Consider the following 14,359-nt stretch of genomic DNA (forward strand, 5'->3'; position numbering starts at 1 on the left):
AAGCACCGGTATATGTATTTACAAAAATTTTATCTTTGTAAATCTTTTATTTTTTGTGTTGGCTGCCTGAAGTACAAATCCTGGGAATTCAAGATATACTAATTTTACTAGTTTCTAATCTCTCATAATCGAGGAAGATTGGATGTACAAACCATTTGTTTCCAGAGGACAACAGAAGAATTGTATTATTATCTACATATTACCTAAAGTACTAATATTACCTACATTCAATCTAAAGTTCTGATACATATATTAGTTCACTGTTTTAAATTAAACTTCAATTGATTGAATATATTTTTGCATAGTGATGGGACTCTATAACACACATTATTAATATGATGGGTGAAATTATGTCTGTCACATTCAAAGTCAAGAATAGATTGTCTCATTCTTCATAATATGTAAAATCCAATGTTAGTAATGCCTATCTACTGGCAACATTGTAATGAAGCTATTTTTAAATTGTTATAATAATTACATTACATTTCATAATAAGCTACACTTACTTCAGAATGATATACTCTGATAAAGTTGCAGTATAAAATTTGATTTGAATCAGCTGGTTTTATTTAGTGACAGTAAAATACTTCTTATTAAAAGTGGAAAATGCCCAAGGTTAGTAAAATAAAGGACAATTATTTAAAATAGAAATGAGGTGATTTGTTTGTATTGTGGACTCATTTTCTCTCACTTCTGAGTAAATGTTAATTAATTTACTTTTTAAAAAAGTCATTTCAGACATGTAGGCAACATACTCATTAATAACTTGGATAGAGATTTTAAATAAATCCTACTTCCAGATACCCAATTGCAGTATTTACATTCAAATGAAACAAAATCTTATCATTATGGATGAATTTAGAGAGAATAAGTTTTAAAATTAATCCTCAATAGATCATCTGGTTTGGGACTAACGCTGGCAGTCTGTGAATCTTTCTATCACTTTAGAAAATAGAACAATTAGCATTTGTGTGTTTATAAATTATGAAGTCATTTATTCCAAATAGGGTCGTATGAGGTGAAATGGGGAGTGACAACAGCATGGTAAGTGCATCAACTTTTTGTCCAATAGGCTAAGAACTACCATGTTTTACTGGAGGAAGTCAGCAAGTCTGCCCCCATTATTTCTGGGTCCAGCAGCATTCTGGAGGTAAAAACCCTTTTGTTTTGTTAGCAAATCTCAACTTAGTTACATGAACCAGGATGTGAGCAGCCATGGCCAACCAGTGCCAATGTCCATACCAAGGCAATGTTTCCACTTTCACTATTGTCTCAGTTTGTGTATATATTATCTTCCTTTGTGGATAGGATTAACAATCATTTTTCCAGTTTTGATAAATTTCCAGCAATGGTTTCTTGGGGACATTCCTATGGGAAATAATATTTTAATTTTCTCAGAAAGATCTATACCACTTACCACTTAGAGGTCTGAGTCTCATAATCTAATCATTAGATGCCAGGGGCAAGCCAGCTAAACTATTAACTCTAGCCTAGAAATCTATATATAAGGATGGTGGGAAGAAAAATCATGAACAAGGGATTGTAGAGAAAAGGAAATCTTAAGTCCTGTAATGGAAATCTATGCCTTCCATTGAGGCTGTTGAAAAATTTGTAAGGGGATGATTTTCCCTTAGGAGTGACTATATAGTGAAAGAAGTAGATATCCTTAAATTGTCTCTTTAAAAACATTCACTATAAGTGAGAAAAGGAAATTCAGGAAAGGACTTGCAAGAGTTAGCAGAAAAGTTATGAAAAAAAATCCAGGAGAACCAGCTGTCTCTGAAACCAAACCAGAGCAGGACGATTTTTCAACATGCAGCAGCCAGAGAGAAGGAACAGAGAAATCACTGGTTTTGAGCAAGAGATTCCTGATAACCTTGGATTGGTCCAAGGATGGGGCTGCTGTAGGCTTTATAGCCTGGTGACAGAAGGGGGCAGCAGAGAGCTGCCAGGGTGGCCTGGGTGGAAGCCTATTTAATGAGAATGCATTGGAAACGCTGGCAGGAGAACCAGAAAGCCTCCCAAGAGTGTTACAGAAGTGCACAGAGGTTAATTAAGTGGTTCAGGCCTTCAGAGGAAGTCATCTGCACGAGTCTGTAGCCCTATCTTGCCTTTCCTTAAACAACCGGACTATCCAAATAAGACTTTGGCATGACTGGGGAATGAATGACTCCAGTCCTAAGAGAAACATCAGACTGCAGTGTTTTGTTTTGTTTTGTTTTTTCCCCAGAGTTTTTAATCCATATTCAGCTGCTTTAAGGGCACAATACCATTAATGATGTTCATAGTGGTAACGAGGATCTGCTTCTCTATTGGTTGCTTGTGAATGTCACCAGGCTTCCACATACATTCCTCTGATTTTCCAGTATTTGTTTCTGGGTGTCACACTTGGCACTAATTTCTGTGTGACTGTTGCTGGACTTCCATCTGATTTCAACATAATTTCATTAGCAAACTGGATGATTTAAATACCCAAGAGGAATTTTTCCATTGGTTTCTGCCAATGCTTTTGGCACACTTGTTCCCAGAAGTTTGGTATGCAATAGTACTGTCAAGAGCAAGGTCCAGTCCAAGCTAGTGAGCTAAGTGAAGAAGGAGCAAGTTAGTGCTACGGTGATAGGAAGGATGGTTTTTAATTCCTTTAAATTTCTATGAAGTGCAGCACTTTTTAGGTAGGTAGATTAACTATTTCATCTGCCAGGAATGGGCAGCTCTAGCTCAACCATTGACTAAAGCCAGAAGAGATGGAGAGCCCTGTAGACAGGGATTGAAGGATTCATTGGATGCTCATGAGGTCTCCTGACAGTGGTGAATTTGAACCAGTTGGTACTGACTACTGAGAGCTGATAGTAGCATCTCAATTATTTCACACTGATAATTTGAAATAGGCCATAAGGGGAATAGTTATGCTATAGAGACTGGGAAATTCCTACCTGCTCCTCTCTTTGATTGCTGGTGGTTAAACACTTGCCAGCATACCTCTGACTGCACCAAGCAGAATCTTAGACTTATTTTGGTATGGACAGATGTAACAGAATTAATTCAATACTTTTCATGTCTTTTCTCACTTATTTCTCATTAGAATCTCTAAAGCTGTTCAATATTATGAAGTATTAAAGTGAAAAATTAGCATTTTCCTTCTTAACCTCTGACTTTATTGTCATTGGATGATTTCTTTTTCTGAATGTCCCCTTCTGGTATGAATCCAAATGGTCTGGTCAAGTCTCAGAGCTGTTGCGTGGCATGGAAGTAACATCAAACAAAGGTGAACCAGTAGACAAAAACTCCAGTGCTGACTTTGCTCTTAGTTAACTTAGGTGAGACAAATATGCTCCCCCAACTTTAGTTATTTAGGGGCTTGGTCTTGCCATTTATTCATGCTCTAAAATTCAGGTGTATCTAATTTTCTTTTAGAATGTCAAGTTTCTATATAATCCAGGAAGGGTATCAGACATTATCTCTGAATAATTTGCTTCAAGCTTCCATTCATGCTAAGCCATTTTTGTTCCCTACTGCATACTATATTAAGATTTGGTCTCATTGATTGTTCTCTTTTTTGGAATGTTCTGCTCTCCCTTATCGAATTCTGCTCTTCTTTGAGGTATTAGCTTATATGAGGCAACCATGATAAAGCCTCCTAGCACTCAGTTGACTTTATGTCTCCTGTTCTTTTGCTGTGTCTTGGGGTCTTGGCAGCTCTTTCCTCCTGGTGCAGCTAGAGGCTGTGTAGAAAGAAAATCTGGCTGTGTATTTGGGTCCTATAGAGCATCTGGCTACTGGCTCCATCTCTTGTTTGTTCTTTGAATCCATTTGCTCCAGTGAGCTTGGCTGAGCTTTGGTTTCTGCCATTGCTCAGTTTTCACTTCTCTACCCATCACTCTCCTTGGGGCTTGACTTGTAAGAAGATCTCCTTGGATGTTACTTTCAGTCCTTTTTTGTTCCTGATGCCTAAGAGTAATTTCTCTTACCCCATCCCTTCAATTCCTGTAATGTCAAGCTTGGCCATAGACCTAGTTCCTCCTGCCTTAGAGGAGAGTTCTGATAAGGCTCAGAAATCCCTTAGGGAGGAAACTCTTCTTTCAGTGCCTATATCTGGAACATAGAAATACTCAGGGAATGTTTGTTGAATGAATGAATAATGAGTGAATAAGGCAAGGGGAACTCACCCCTGCCCGTGACCTGAGTGAAATATGGCCTTCATCTTACCTTTTGAATGCTGGTCATTGAGTTTGGATTTCACCCTATAGAATAATGATTCCTAATCTTTTTTAAGCCTTTAAGGAGGATTTGGTGGGAAAAATGGATATTGTTACCACTGAAATAAGGTATAGCACACAAAAATTTGCACAGAATTTTGGTGCCTTCCCTAATTCTCTTGAAACCTCCCCAGGAAAGCCTGGGTAAATACACAATGGGGAAACACTGAAGATTTTTAAGGAGTTAAGTCTGGAATGAAATGATAAAGATGATGCTTTGAGAAGAAGTTTGGGATGGGCTATGCTGGGAACTCCGAACTAGAAGATCCAGGTGTAAGGGGATGAGGGGACAGGAACAGTGTTAAGAAAAGGAGGCGGCAGATATAAGAGATATGGATTAGAGGGCTTAATTACCCATTGTATGGGGGAGCCAAATGATAATTATCTGTGCTTGTGCATTAAGATCCTTGAAGTTGGATCTATTGATGAGACAACTGACATAAGAACCATTTCCTAGTTTTATTTATTTATTTATTTATTTTTGGTGCTGTGGATTGAACCCAGGGGTGCTTAACCATTGAGACACATCCCCAATCCTTTTTTATATTTTTTAGATTTAGAGACAGGATCTTGCTAAGTTGCCTAGGGCTGAGGCTGGCTTTGAACTTGCAATCCTCCTGTCCCAGCTTCCTGAGCCACTGGAAGTATAGGTGTGCACCACTATGCCTGGTTCATCTCCTAGTTTTAAAGAGTGATGCTATCATACAAAAATAGATGAGTATTTCCCAATTAATGGACTGCTTTAATGGGAACAAGGAACTCTCGTGCCTGAGTATCCCCTTACTTGGTAATTATGGTTTTTGTGGGAAGGATATCTTATCTCTTATCAAAATCTATCCCTCCCTGTATCCATCCCTTCTTTACTTTCTATCTCCTTAATATAAAGCAGAGAATGTACTTTTCTACTATGTCTTCCCAATCATTTGTTTTCAGATTCTATATATCTTTTCCTTCTGTTTCCCTCAGTTCAAACAAATTGCCTTCCTGTAAAGTTCCTGTGAATAACACTGTTGGTTTCTATTGAATTCAGGTTGGTACACTCTCTCATACTTCAGCAATTCCCAATCTGAATTTGTGATACTGTCAGTGTGCATGGAACATGAATAACTCTGCCTCAAATTGCATTAAAAATATGTAAGATTTAGAAGATATCAGGCTTACCATAAATTAAGGATAGGTATTACGTGTGGTCTGTGGGGATAAAGCTGAAAAAAATTAAGTGTGCAAGGGAAGATTAATACAAATCAGTCACTTGGAAATTTCTTTGATTACACCTCTATCAGAAGGTAGGCAAAAACGGTCCATTTTACACTTATGAGATTTTCTGCAACTTTTAATTATTTTTCCCTTCTAATTTATTTCGTATCTTGTTTACTTTTTCTTTTGTCTTTGAGCAAATACTTATCTCTTTACTTATATCCTTAATCTCAGTTTTTCTTTTCATGAAAAAAAGATCATCTATTCCCTCCTCTCTTTTTTTGGCATTGCCAGTGTCTTTCCTTCCTGGCTCCTTCTCACCAGAATTCATTATTCTTCATACATCAATCATCCCTTCTTTCTTCCATTCTTTCTTTCTCTGGTCAGAGATCTCTAGTGTTGCCTACTCTTTTGCCTCCTCTTCCTCTTTCCTCAGTCTTCCTTTGTATTAATCAAAGGATGGAATAGATTATGCTGTGATGGTGAATAAATACTGAACTTAGTGGCTTAGCAGAACATAAGCATACAGTCTCTACATCACAATCTAGACAGCTGGCAGATTTTCTACCCTTTTCCCCTTCCAGTGGCAACCCAGGGTCCCAGGCCATAATACCACCATGTTCGACCCTGCCATGATGGAGTCAAGCCCCCTTGGTTTTCAGCCTGATAGCTGTGGGAGAGAGTGTACAAAGAGAAGACATACTTGACTTAACTGCTCAGACCAGAAAGAACACCTCCTTTTCCCTCTTATTCCCTTTATGAGAACTACTTTTGTTACCTCACCTTGATGGATGCTTGAGAACTGGGAAATGCAAAGGAGCATGGATATTTGATGAGCACTACCAGTCCTGGCCTCCATCTTGGCCACTATCCCCCTATCTTCAATATCATTTTTCTGTTCCCACTTTTTGAGGTAAAGAAAGAACAAATTGTGGCCTAGGCATACTCCATATCCTTCAGGATGCAGCTGGCCAGAGCTTTGGAAGATGAGGATATGAATACTAAATTGTATAAGATCTGAAATATAAAACTGGCCTAGTTTCTAATCAAAGTGATCTATCTGAGATATTGCTAAGGGTCAGGAAAGGGATATTTGACAAAGAATATTTGAAAGTAGATATTGGGGAAAAAAAAGACCATTTCATTTTTGCAGTTTATTGGGTTCAATATTGTTCAAAATGAAAGCTTTGTTTAGAGAATAATATCATTAGATAAAAATAAAAGTGTGCAACTTATTCATTAAATTCAATCTACATGAAAAAAACTAATAAAGTTATTCTTTTGTCTTTGAGTAAGCTTAAACAATGTCTTTGCTTCAATTTAGATAACATAAAAGGAAACTTAATCACACTTGAAATTAAATTTGATGATTGCTCTTCTAAAAATAATTGAGGTTTGGTGAATGCCTTTCTGCTAATACTGTGAAACTCATAATTAGATTAATATGTTTAATCTCCCTGGAGTATTGCAGTGAGTGTGAGTCAGCCCTGATGTTAAAGTACATCACAGCTAAACAAAGCAAATGCCCTTTAATGTATTCTAGATGACCTGAGTTGAGTTTTCAAATTCTCATAAATTCTCATCTGCACTTTCAACTTCAAGGGACTTGAGCGTGAATTACAATTCAAAGATAGAGTTTGATTAATAATGTATGCCCATGGATAATTAAAAAGAACTCTTCCTTTATAGAAAAAATACGTTAGGTAGGAAGAAAATGTCTCAGATAATGTTCAGAGGGGTGGAACATGCCTGAGATTTCATCTTAGCTCCTGTCTTTCTTGAGGTAACCCACTGCTCTTGGGAATTTCTTTTGTTTATAAAAGACCTCTGTAGATTTCAGCATTCGACAGTTTAACCATCCTTCCTATCACAATTAAACCTGTACAATAATAGTTATACTGAACATTTTTTTATTCTGTATTCATTTTTTGTCTTTATTTTTGCAGATAAATAGAAACATAAAAATTGCATTTATTAATATGGTACCGTATGATATTTTGAAACACGTATACATTGTATAATGCTTAAATCAGATTAAACATATCTATCTCATTTATCATTTATTTATGGTGAAAACTTTCAAAAATATTTTCTTCTAACTCTTTGAAATATAGAGTGCATGATTGTTCTCTATAGTCACTCTACCACGCAATAACACACCAGAACTTCTTGGTCCTATCTCACTGAAACTTAGTATTCATTAATCAAACTTTCTGCATCCCTTCTGCTACCCCACTTTCCCCAGTCTCTGGTAATCACCATTCTACTATCAACTTGAGAAGTTGATTTTTTAGATTCCACATTAGTAAGATAATGTAGTACTTATCTTTCTGTGCCTGGATTATTTCATTTAATATAATCTCTAGTTCTATTCATATTGCTGTCAAAGAAAGGATTTTGTTCTTTTTTATGGCTAGATAGTATTCCATTGTGTATATGTATAACATATTCTTTAACCATTTCATTCATTGTTATACACTTGGTCATCTCTTGGTTATTGTGAATAGTGCTGCTGTGAACATGGGAGTTATGATGTCTCTGACATACTAATTTAATTTCCCTTGGATATATACCCAGTAGTGGATTGTTTGATCATATGATAATTATATTTTTAATTTTTTGAGGAACCTTCATACAGTTTTCTATAATGGCTGTACTAATTTACATTCCCACCAACAGTGTGTAAGAGTTCCATTTTCTCCACATCCTCACCAGCACTTGTTATCTTCATTCTTTTTGGTAATAGCCATTCTTACTGTGGTGGGGAGATATCTCATTGATTTGTATTTCCCTGGAGATTAGTGATGTTGAACATTTTTAAAAAGGTGTCCATTGGCTATTTGTACCTGTTGGCTTTTATTAATGTTGTAGTGTGTTTCTTCTATGCCTAATTTATTTAGTGTTTTTATAATAAAAAGATGGTGAATTTTATCAAATGCCTTTTCTGTATCCATTGAGATAAACATATGGTTTTTATCCTTTATTCTGTTGATGTGGTGTGACACATAATTGATTTCTGTATATTGAATCATCCTTTCATCCCTGGAATGAATCCCATTTGATCACAGTGAACACTGGATTGATTTGGTTGAAGATTTTTGCATTTGTATTCATCAAGGATATTGGTGTATAATTTTCTTTTTTGTATTATGTCCTTATCTCGGTTTGATATCAAGGTCTTGCTGGCCTTGTAGAATGTGCTTGGGAGAATTCCTTCCCCTTCTTTTTAAAAAATATCTTGAAATAATTGGTATTAGTTTTTCTTTAAATGCTTGTAGAATTCATCAGTGAAGCTATTGGTCCTAGACATTTCTGTAATGGGAGGCTTTTCCTTACTGATTCAGTCTTGTTATTTGATAATTTTATGTTCACGTTTCCTTTTTCATCATGATCTAGTCTTTATAAAATGTATATGTTTAGGAATGTGTTCATTTATTCTAGATTATCAAATTTGTTTACATACAGTTGACCTTAATAATTTCTAATGATCCTTTGCTTTCCTCTGGTATCAGGTATAATGTCTCTCTTCTCATCTCTGTGTTTGACTATTCTCTTTTTTTTTCTTTTTTTTAAATTTTAAATTTGTTCATTTAGTTATACATGAAAGTAGAATGTATTTTGACATATCATACATATATGGTGTATAACTTCCCACTTTTGTGGTTGTACATGATGTGGAGTTTCACTGGTTGTGTATTCATGTATGAACACAGGAAAGTTATGTCCGATTCATTCTACTGCCTTTCACATTTTCCTCTTTTGTTTTCTTAGTGTGCTAAACATTTTCTATTTGATCCATCTCTCCATTGATCTTTGTGCTTTTGAAAAAGCACATCTACTTCATTTATTTCTACTCTAAAACTTCTTTCCTTCTAACAATTTTGAATTTTCTTTATTCTTGTTTTTCTAGTTCCTTGAGATGCAAGCGATAGGTTGCTGTTTGATCTCTTTACGTTTTTTCCCTTATATTATTTTTTTTTACCCAGTATTTTAAAAATTTGTTCTAATTAGTTATACATGTTACTAGATTGCATTTGACACTTGCACACAAATGGAGCACAACTTCTCCTTCCTCTGGCTGAACATGGTGCAGTCACACCTGTAGTGTAATTGTACATGTGTGTAGGGTAATAATGTTTGTCTCATTCCACAGTCCTTCCCATCCCCACACCCTCTCCCCTCCCCTCACTACCCTCTTCAATCTCCCCCGGCTGTGTTTTTGATGTGGGCACTGATTGCTGTAAACTTCCCTCTTACTACTGCTTTTGCTGTAATCCCATAGGTTTGGTGTATTGTGCCTCCATTTTCATTTGTTTCAAGAAATTGTTAAATTTCCTCTTGATTTATTTTTAATCCATTGTTTATTCAAAGTAGGTTGTTTAACTTCCATGTATTTGTATAGTTTTTCAAGTTTTTTTCTTGTCAATTTCTAGTTTGATTGCACTGTAATCAGAAATGATACTCAGTGTGATTTAAAATTCTAAATTTTTTGAGACTTATTTGATAGCTTATAATATGGTGTATCCTGAAGAAGGTTGAGTCTTTGTCTGGATGACGTGTCCATTGCTGAAGGTGGGAAGTTAAAGTCCCTAACTATTTTTGTATTAAAATCTATAGCTCCCTTTCAGTCTATTAATATTTGCTTTATATATATGGGTTTTCTGATACTGGGTGCATATATATTTAGAATTGTTATTTCTTCTTGTTTCATTGACCCCTTTATCATTATAAAATGACACTTCTTGTCTCTTTTTACTGCTTTTTTTTTTTTATTTTTTTACGTTTACATAGGGTAATGATGTTTCTTTTTTTTTCCCTTCCCCCCACCCCTCCCACCCTTTTCCCTTTATACAGTCCTTCTTTCCTTCATTCTTACTGCTCTCCTTAGCCTAACTCTAAACCTAACCCTAAACCTAATGCTAACCCCTCCCACCCCCATTATATGTCCTCATCCACTTATCAGCGAGATCATTCGTCCTTTAGTTTTTTGAGATTGGCTTATCTCACTTAGCATGATATTCTCCAATTTCGACCATTTGCCTACAAATGCCATAATTTTATCATTCTTCATTGCGGAGTAATATTCCATTGTATAAATATGCCACAGTTTCTTTATCCATTCATCAACTGAAGGGCATCTAGGTTGGTTCCACAATCTGGCTATGGTGAATTGAGCAGCAATGAACATGATGTGGCTGTATCTCTGTAGTATGCTGATTTTAAGTCCTTTGGGTATAGACCAAGGAGTGGGATAGCTGGGTCAAATGGTGTTTCCATTCCAAGCTTTCTGAGGAATCTCCACACTGCTTTCCAGAGTGGCTGCACTAATTTGCAACCCCACCAGCAATGTATGAGTGTTCCTTTTTCACCACATCCTCGCCAACACCTATTGTTGCTTGTGTTCTTGATAATCGCCATTCTAATTGGGGTGAGATGAAATCTTAGGGTAGTTTTGATTTGCATTTCTCTTATTACTAGGGATGTTGAACATTTTTTCATATATCTGTTGATTACTTGTACATCTTCTTCTGTGAAGTGTCTGTTCATTTCCTTAGCCCATTTGTTGATTGGATTATTTGTATTCTTCGTGTAGAGTTTTTTGAGTTCTTTATAGATTCTGGAAATTAGCGCTCTATCTGAGGTATGGTTGGCAAAAATATTCTCCCACTCTGTAGGCTCTCTCTCACATTTCTGATAGTTTCCTTTGCTGAGAGAAAGCTTTTAGTTTGAATCTATCCCAGTTGTTGATTCTTGCTTTTATTTCTTGTGCTATGGGAGTCCTGTTAAGGAAGTCTGATCCTAAGCCAACAAGTTGAAGATTTGGACCTACTTTTTCTTCTATAAGATGCAGGGTCTCTGGTCTGATTCCAAGGTCCTTGATTCAAACTATTCCATGAAATAGAAGAGGAGGGAACCCTCCCAAACTCGTTCTATGAAGCCAATATCACCCTGATACCTAAACCAGACAGAGACACATCGAGGAAGGAAAATTTCAGACCAATATCCTTAATGAACATCGATGCAAAAATTCTCAACAAAATTTTAGCAAATCGCATACAAATATATATTAAAAAGATAGTGCACCACGATCAAGTGGGTTTTATCCCAGGGATGCAAGGTTGGTTCAACATTCGGAAATCAATAAATGTCATTCACCATATCAACAGACTTACAGTTAAGAATCACATGATATTTCAATAGATGCAGAAAAAAGCATTCGATAAAATACAGCATCCCTTCATGCTCAAAACACTAGAAAAAATTGGGGTAGTGGGAACATTCCTAAACATTATAAAGGCAATCTACGCTAAGCCCATGGCTAATATCATTCTAAATGGTGAAAAACTGAAAGCGTTCCCCCTAAAAACTGGAACAAGGCAGGGATGCCCTCTTTCACCACTTCTATTCAACATCATCCTTGAGACTCTAGCCAGAGCAATCAGACAAACCAAGAAATTAAAGGGATACGAATAGGAAAAGAAGAACTCAAACTATCCCTGTTCGCTGATGACATGATTATATATTTAGAGGAACCTGGAAATTCCACCAGAAAACTTTTAGAACTCATAAGTGAATTCAGTAAAGTAGCAGGTTACAAGATCAATGCTCATAAATCCAATGCATTTTTATACATAAGTGATGAATCTTCAGAAAGAGAAATTAGGAAAACTACCCCATTCACAATAGCATCGAAAAAAATAAAATACTTGGGAATCAATCTCACAAAAGAGGTGAAAGACCTCTACAATGAGAACTACAGAACACTAAAGAAAGAAATTCAAGAAAACCTTAGAAGATGGAAAGATCTCCCATGTTCCTGGATAGGCAGAATTAATATCGTCAAAATGGCTATACTACCTAAAGTGCTATACAGATTCAATGCAATTCCAATTAAAATCCCAATGATGTACCTTGCAGAAATAGAGCAAGCAATTATGAAATTCATCTGGAAGAATAAAAAACCTAGAATAGCTAAAGCAATCCTCAGTAGCAAGAGCGAAGCAGGGGGTATTGCAATACCAGATCTTCAACTCTACTACAAAGCAATAGTAACAAAAACGGCATGGTATTGGTACCAAATAGACAGGTAGATCAATGGTACAGAATAGAGGACATGGACACAACCCAAAATAAATACAATTTTCTCATACTAGACAAAGGTTCCAACAATATGCAATGGAGAAAAGATAGCCTCTTCAACAAATGGTGCTGGGAAAACTGGAAAACCATATGCAATAGAATGAAATTAAACCCCTATCTCTCACCCTACACAAAACTCTTTTTACTGCTTTTGATTTAAAATTTAATTTATCAGATATAAGTATGATAGGAATATGGTTATTTCTACTTTTGTTTGGATTCCATTTGTATAGAATATCCCATTCCATCTCTTCACTTTCAGTTGTGTGTGTCCTTAGCGATGAAGTAAAATTCTTGTAAATGACCTGTGGTGGATTTTGCCTTCTTAATCTATTCAATCATTTTTTTTGTTTGTTTATTTTCTTTAATGGTACTGGGGATTGAAATTCAGGGGCTCTCTGCCATTGAACTATATCCTGGCCCTTTTTTATTGTTTTTTTATTTTGAGACAGGATATTAGTAAGTTATTCATAGGCTGGCCTTGAACTTGTGATTCTCCTGCCTCAGCTTCTAAGCAACTGGGATTATGGACATGCATTACTGCACCTGATTATTCTGTGTCTTTTATTTAGAGAATTTAATCCATTTACATTGAAGGCAGTTATTGACAGGTAAGATCTTACTACAGCCATTATGTTTTCTACATAATGTATTGTTTTTCTACATAATGTAACTTGTTTGTTGTATTCCTTCCTTCCCTCCCTCCCTCCCTTCCTTCCTTCCTCCCTTCTTCCTTCCTTCTTTCTTTCCTTCCTTCCTTTATCCCTCTCCTATAGTCTTCCTTTGTGGTTTAGTACATTCTGACTCCTTGATCATTATTTTTGGTTGTCTATTATAGATTTTTGCTTTGTGGTTACCACAAGACTTACGAAAAACATCTTTTATTATAACAAGTTATTTTGAAATGATAGCAACTTCCCATGATTGTAAAGAACAGAAACAAAACAATAAAGAAAAGGACAAGAGAAAATAAATGAAAAAAATTCTATAATTGTGCTCCATTCCTCCCTACATTTTGAATTTTTGATGACACAATTTATATCTTTCTATAAAATTACCATAGTTATTATTTTTAATAAATTTAGTCTTTATATTAGAGACATAATTGTTTTATGTTCTGTACTTAATCATATTAGAGCATTCTGAATTTGTCTTTATAATGGCTCTTGCCAATGTGTTTTATGCCTGTCCCAATTTTCTTCTCACTCATTAACATCCTTTCTTTTAGTTTGAAGAAAGCAATCAGCATTTCTTGTGGGACAGGTCTGGTAGAGATATAGTTTCTCAGTTTTTGTTTGGGAATGTCTTTACCTCTTATTTTAGAGGATAGCTTTACCGGGTGCAGTGTTCTTAGTTTATAGTTTCTTTTCCCCACTTCAATACTGTGAAAAATCTTGGACCACTCTCTCCTCAGAGTCTGCTGTCAGGTGAACTGGGACATACTTCTGTGATTTGTGTGTGTGTGTGTGTGTGTGTGTGTGTTTTCTCTTACAAATTGAGAATCTCTTTCACCTTTGACAGCTTGATTATAAAATGTCTTGAGATAGACTTGGTGGAGTTGAATCTGGCTGATAAATTTTGACCTTCCTATGTTGATATTTGTGTCCTTCTCTAAGCTGGGGAACTTTTCTTATTTCTTTGAATAAACTTTCTATCCCCTTGGCATTCTCATTTCCTTCTTGAATCCCCCAAATATGAATATCTACTCTTTTAATACTGTCCTAAAGTTCATTTAATCCTTCTTCATTCCTCTTCATTCTTTTTTT

General features: G+C 35.8%; 1 protein-coding gene across 1 annotated transcript in view; it reads left to right on the top strand.

Annotated features, from left to right (window-relative positions):
• The first annotated feature begins 1,078 nt into the window (after positions 1–1,078).
• Col9a1 (collagen type IX alpha 1 chain) overlaps positions 1,079–14,359 on the top strand; it is a 127,817-nt gene continuing 114,536 nt past the window's right edge. The window contains exon 1 of the mRNA XM_047559349.1: positions 1,079–1,150. Coding sequence (XP_047415305.1) covers positions 1,086–1,150 — 65 coding nt within the window. The 5' untranslated portion in view covers positions 1,079–1,085. The remainder of the gene's footprint in view (positions 1,151–14,359) is intronic.

Source organism: Sciurus carolinensis, chromosome 7 (assembly GCF_902686445.1).
Source record: "Sciurus carolinensis chromosome 7, mSciCar1.2, whole genome shotgun sequence".
NCBI classification, from domain to species: Eukaryota; Metazoa; Chordata; class Mammalia; order Rodentia; family Sciuridae; genus Sciurus; species Sciurus carolinensis.